General features: G+C 53.5%; 1 protein-coding gene across 1 annotated transcript in view; it reads left to right on the plus strand.

Annotated features, from left to right (window-relative positions):
- Window positions 1-7,104, plus strand: part of LOC134948059 (ficolin-1-A-like) — a 137,908-nt gene that overhangs the window by 78,513 nt on the left and 52,291 nt on the right. Inside the window, exons 3-4 of the mRNA XM_063935819.1 lie at window positions 4,870-4,983; window positions 6,740-6,784. Of these exons, the coding sequence (XP_063791889.1) occupies window positions 4,870-4,983; window positions 6,740-6,784 (159 nt within the window). The remainder of the gene's footprint in view (window positions 1-4,869; window positions 4,984-6,739; window positions 6,785-7,104) is intronic.

Here is a 7,104-nt window from a genome sequence, read left to right on the forward strand (position 1 = left end):
AAAGGCCGAGTAGAGCTGCAGTGCACAGTGCCGGCTCCAGGTAAGAATATGGTGGCGTCCATTAAGGGTGGCGCCCCGCACGGCCGCTTTAGTCGAACATGCCTGGAGCCGACCCTGCCCACACACTACTAGCCACCAACGCTACTAGCCACCCACACACTACTAGCCACCCACGATACCTGACACCCACACACTACTAGCCACCCATTCTACTGGCCACACAATACTAGTCACCCGCACCACTAGTCATCCACACTACTAGCCACCCTCACACTACTAGCCACCCACACACTACTAGCCACCCACACACTACTAGCCACCCACGTTACTAGACACCCACACACTACTAGCCACCCTCACACTACTAGCCACCCATTCTACTGGCCACACAATACTAGTCACCCACACTACTAGTCATCCACACTACTAGTCATCCACACTACTAGCCACCCTCACACTACTAGCCACCCACACACTACTAGCCACCCACACACTACTAGCCACCCACGTTACTAGACACCCACACACTACTAGCCACCCTCACACTACTAGCCACCCATTCTACTGGCCACACAATACTAGTCACCCACACTACTAGTCATCCACACTACTAGTCATCCACACTACTAGCCACCCTCACACTACTAGCCACCCACACACTACTAGCCACCCACACACTACTAGCCACCCACGTTACTAGACACCCACACACTACTAGCCACCCATTCTACTGGCCACACAATACTAGTCACCCACACTACTAGTCATCCACACTACTAGTCATCCACACTACTAGTCACCCCCACGCTACTAGCCCTCCACACACTACTAGCAACCCACGCTACTAGCTCTCCACACACTACTAGCCACCCACACACTACTAGCCACCCACGCTACTATCCCTCCACACACTACTAGCCACCCACGCTACTAGCCCTCCACACACTACTAGCCACCCTCACACTACTAGCCACCCACGCTACTATCCCTCCACACACTACTAGCCACCCACGCTACTAGCCCTCCACACACTACTAGCCACCCTCACACTACTAGCCACCCTCACACTACTAGCCACCCACACACTACTAGCCACCCTCACACTACTAGCCACCCACGCTACTAGCCCTCCACACACTACTAGCCACCCACACACTACTAGCCACCCACGTTACTAGCCACCCACACACTACTAGCCACCCATTCTACTGGCCACACACTACTAGTCACCCACACTACTAGTCACCCACACTACTAGTCACCCCCACACTACTAGTCACCCCCACACTACTAGCCACCCTCACACTACTAGCCACCCACGCTACTAGCCACCCACACACTACTAGCCACCCACACACTACTAGCCACCCACGTTACTAGACACCCACACACTACTAGCCACCCATTCTACTGGCCACACAATACTAGTCATCCACACTACTAGTCATCCACACTACTAGCCACCCACACTACTAGCCACCCACACTACTAGTCATCCACACTACTAGTCACCCCCACACTACTAGCCACCCACACACTACTAGCCACCCACGTTACTAGACACCCACACACTACTAGCCACCCATTCTACTGGCCACACAATACTAGTCATCCACACTACTAGTCATCCACACTACTAGTCATCCACACTACTAGTCATCCACACTACTAGTCACCCCCACACTACTAGTCACCCCCACACTACTAGCCACCCTCACACTACTAGCAATTCACGCTACTAGCCCTCCACACACTACTAGCCACCCACGCTACTAGCTCTCCACACACTACTAGCCACCCACACACTACTAGCCACCCACGCTACTATCCCTCCACACACTACTAGCCACCCACGCTACTAGCCCTCCACACACTACTAGCCACCCTCACACTACTAGCCACCCACGCTACTATCCCTCCACACACTACTAGCCACCCACGCTACTAGCCCTCCACACACTACTAGCCACCCACACACTACTAGCCACCCACACACTACTAGCCACCCACGCTACTATCCCTCCACACACTACTAGCCACCCATTCTACTAGCCACACACACACTACTAGCCACCCACGCTGCTAGTCATCGATGCTACTAGCCACCCATCCTACTAGCCACACACTACTAGCCACACACTACTAGCCAGGGGCAAACGCAGGATATCTAGAGGGGGAAGGGGGGTCCAAATATCATCCACAATCTCTCACTCCGCGGAACATTGGAGCAAGTGCGGGAGTCTGACAGTGGCAGAAGTACCTAGTACAAACCCTGGACATTTATGTACACATTGGTCTTTTTATACATCGGGTAGTGTTTGGAATACAGTATTAATAAGTAACACTATAGATGGTCAGTAGTATAGGCTGTATAAAACACACTAAAGAAATATAAATAACAAGTGGTCAGGAAAAGGTTAAACATCCCATAATAAATAAAAACAGAAATTTTATAGAACCAGAAGGAGACAGAACTGCACTGTCTAAGCACACATTCTCCCACCTCATGGCAAGGCTCCTGTTTCCCTTCCTGGTAGCTGCTCTCTGGTCCAGTGCACTGATTGAGGGCTCAGATACACACACACACACACACACACACACACACACACACACACACACACACACACACACACACACACACACACACACACTTGGTAGAAGAAGCTGCTCTGTCCCTTACACTGCATGATGTGGCGGCAGCTCTAGTAATAGTATTATATATCATTGCTATTGTGGTACTAATATGAGCATCTGGCCAAGCAGAGGGGGGGGGGGGGGTCCGGGCAACCAGAAACCCCCCTTGCATTTGCCTATGCTAGCCACCCACGCTACTATTATCCCACACACTGCTAGTCAGCCATGCTACTATTCACACACAATACTATCCACCCACACTGCTAGCCATCCACACACTACTAACCACCCGCACACTACTAGCCACCCGCACACTACTAGCCACCCGCACACTACTAGCCACCCGCACACTACTAGCCACCCGCACACTACTAGCCACCCGCACACTACTAGCCACCCGCACACTACTAGCCACCCGCACACTACTAGCCACCCGCACACTACTAGCCACGTGCACACTACTAGTCCCCCACACATTACTAGCCACCCGCACACTACTAGCCACCCACACACTACTAGTCCCCCACACATTACTAGCCACCCGCACACTACTAGCCACCCGCATATTACTAGCCACCCGCACATTACTAGCCACGTGCACATTACTAGTCCCCCACACACTACTAGTCCCCCACACACAACTATCCACCCGCACACTACTAGCCACGTGCACATTACTAGCCACGTGCACACTACTAGCCACCCACACACTACTAGTCCCCCACACATTACTAGCCACCCGCACACTACTAGCCACCCGCACACTACTAGCCACCCGCACACTACTAGCCACGTGCACACTACTAGTCAACCACACATTACAAGCCAACCGCGCTACTAGCCACCCACGCTACTATCCATCCACACTACTAGTAACCCGCACACTACTAGTAACCCGCACACTACTAGTCACCCGCACATTACTAGTCACCCGCACATTACTAGCCACGTGCACACATTACTAGCCACGTGCACACTACTAGCCACCCACACACTACTAGCCACCCGCACACTACTAGCCACCCGCACACTACTAGCCACCCGCACATTACTAGCCACATGCACATTACTAGCCACCCACACACTACTAGTCCCCCACACACTACTATCCACCCGCACACTACTAGCCACGTGCACATTACTAGCCACGTGCACACTACTAGCCACCCACACACTACTAGTCCCGTGTACATTACTAGCCACGTGCACACTACTAGCCACCCACACACTACTAGTCCCCCACACACTACTAGTCCCCCACACATTACTAGTCCCCCACACATTACTAGTCCCCCACACACTATTAGCCACCCGCACACTACTAGCCACCCGCACACTACTAGCCACCCGCACACTACTAGCCACGTGCACACTACTAGTCAACCACACATTACAAGCCAACGGCACTACTAGCCACCCACGCTACTATCCATCCACACTACTAGTAACCCGCACAATACTATCCACCCGCACACTACTAGTCACCCACGCTACTATCCACTCGTGCTACTGCCCCCACTGCTAGCTAGCCACACACACACACACACACACACACACACACACACACACACACACACACACACACACACACACACACCTACAGCTTCTGCATTCAGTGTAAGCTGTGTCCTGATAACAATAATCATTTTCCCAATTAGACTTCCAGTTTTTATTCCCAATTATCCCTGGAAAACAGGGATGTGCTTCCATTTATTTCCCAGGAAATGTATGAGTTATCCCCAGGTAGCCCAATGGTAGATATGTAGTAAAGTAATGTGTATTTCTATAGCGCCAGCATGCTCAGCGGCACTGTACAATTGTGCGTCCGTAGCTCAGTCAGATATTTCTGGTGACTAACCCCATAAGAGGAGAAAGCAAAGCGCCATAGAGAATGTACTTCCATACTATGCCACATGTGGCCCCCAGCTACGTCATAGGTTCATGTCTCGCCCGGCCACACCCAGCTTTAGTACATGTGAGTAAGTGGTGCCCCTGAGGGCTGTTACAGAGAATGTGCGAGGGAGAGTGCAGTGAGGGGTGTTTAGGGTGAGCGTAGGGGCATGTGGGGCCTTTATTTATTGAATGGATTATTTAAAATGATTGCTGAGATTAAGGGTGATAATGTGCGGCCCTCTTGTATGTTATAGCGCCCGCACAGACTGTCATGTTGTCATCACTGCTTCAGATATCAGTGTAATGAAATGTATGTTCTTCTATGTTCTTTCTCTTGGACAGATGTAAACGTTATTGCAGATAGATGGAAAAATAGTGTGGACCTTCTGAAGGGATGTCCTGGTGTCCAAGGGCCGCCGGGGCTACCGGGAGGTGGTGGTTTCCCCGGGGTAAAAGGTACAAAACCACATGATGCAACGCCCACATGGTACAACACCCATATGATGCAACACCCATATGATCCAACGCCCATATGATCCAACGCCCATATGATCCAACGCCCATATGATCCAACGCCCATATGATCCAACGCCCATATGATCCAACGCCCATATGATCCAACGCCCATATGATCCAACGCCCATATGATCCAACGCCCATATAATGCAACGCCCATGTGATACACTGCCCACATGATGCAAGGCCCACATGATGCAAGGCCCACATGATGCACTGCCCACATGATGCACTGCCCACATGATGCACTGCCCACATGATGCACTGCCCACATGATGCAAGGCCCACATGATGATGCAAGGCCCACATAATGCAACGCCCACATAATGCAACGCCCATGTGATACACTGCCCACATGATGCAAGGCCCACATGATGCAAGGCCCACATGATGCAAGGCCCACATGATGCAAGGCCCACATGATGCAACGCCCACATAATGCAACGCCCATGTGATACACTGCCCATATGATACAACGCCCACATGGTACAACACCAATATGATACAACGCCCATATGATACAACGCCCATGTGATACACTGCCCACATGGTACAACACCAATGTGAGGCAACGCCCATGTGATGCAACGCCCACGTGATGCAACGCCCATATGATACACTGCCATCCCAGACACCTCCGTGTCCCGCCATCCCAGACTGCTCCGTGTCCCGCCATCCCAGACTGCTCCGTGTCCCGCCATCCCAGACTGCTCCGTGTCCCGCCATCCCAGACTGCTCCGTGTCCCGCCATCCCAGACTCCTCCGTGTCCCGCCATCCAGGGCGCCTCCGTGTCCCGCCATCCCGGGCACCTCCGTGTCCCGCCATCCCAGACTCCTCCGTGTCCCGCCATCCCAGACACCTCCGTGTCCCGCCATCCCAGACTCCTCCGTGTCCCGCCATCCCAGACACCTCCGTGTCCCGCCATCCCAGACTGCTCCGTGTCCCGCCATCCCAGACTGCTCCGTGTCCCGCCATCCCAGACTCCTCCGTGTCCCTTCATCCCAGACACCTCCGTGTCCCTTCATCCCAGACACCTCCGTGTCCCGTCATCCCAGACACCTCCGTGTCCCGTCATCCCAGACACCTCCGTGTCCCGCCATCCCAGACACCTCCGTGTCCCGCCATCCCAGACACCTCCGTGTCCCGCCATCCCAGACACCTCCGTGTCCCGCCATCCCAGACTCCTACGTGTCCCGCCATCCCAGACACCTCCGTGTCCCTTCATCCCAGACTCCTACGTGTCCCGCCATCCCAGACGCCTCCGTGTCTTGCCATCCCAGACGCCTCCCTGTCCCGCCATCCCAGACGCCTCCGTGTCCCGCCATCCCAGACGCCTCCGTGTCCCGCCATCCCAGACGCCTCCGTGTCCCGCCATCCCAGACGCCTCCGTGTCCCGCCATCCCAGACGCCTCCGTGTCCCGCCATCCCAGACGCCTCCGTGTCCCGCCATCCCAGACGCCTCCGTGTCCCGCCATCCCAGACGCCTCCGTGTCCCGCCATCCCAGACGCCTCCGTGTCCCGCCATCCCAGACGCCTCCGTGTCCCGCCATCCCAGACGCCTCCTCCGTGTCCCGCCATCCAAGACTCCTCCTCCGTGTCCCGCCATCCTAGACTCCTCCTTCGTGATCTCATTTTGCTGCCTTTCTTTTGTAATGCAATCTGTACTTTTGATTCTTTTTTTTTTGTGCAAAATAGGTGATGTTGGGGACCTTGGAACTCCTGGCTGTGATGGCGAAACTGGTAAGTGACAGTCCATACTACCCACCTTTAAAGGAGAAATCCAGGCGCTTATTTCTTGACATGCAGAGCTATGATCACTAGCCGGCATCTGTCTCGGAGAGGTAATGGTTAACGTTCTGCCCCGGTGGGCCAGCCCGTCAGTATGCTCATGCGCAGCACTCAGGGTTGGAACCGCCTTATTTCAGATGGCAGGAAAGTGGTTGTGGACATAACTGCAGTAGGGTTACAGACAATTTGTCAGATACCAAAACATTTTCTTACCACTCTAATAAAGAGAGAAAAATAGATTTATGGCATCATGGGCAAATATGCCTCTTTAT

This window comes from Pseudophryne corroboree, chromosome 8, assembly GCF_028390025.1.
Source record: "Pseudophryne corroboree isolate aPseCor3 chromosome 8, aPseCor3.hap2, whole genome shotgun sequence".
Classification (NCBI taxonomy): Eukaryota; Metazoa; Chordata; class Amphibia; order Anura; family Myobatrachidae; genus Pseudophryne; species Pseudophryne corroboree.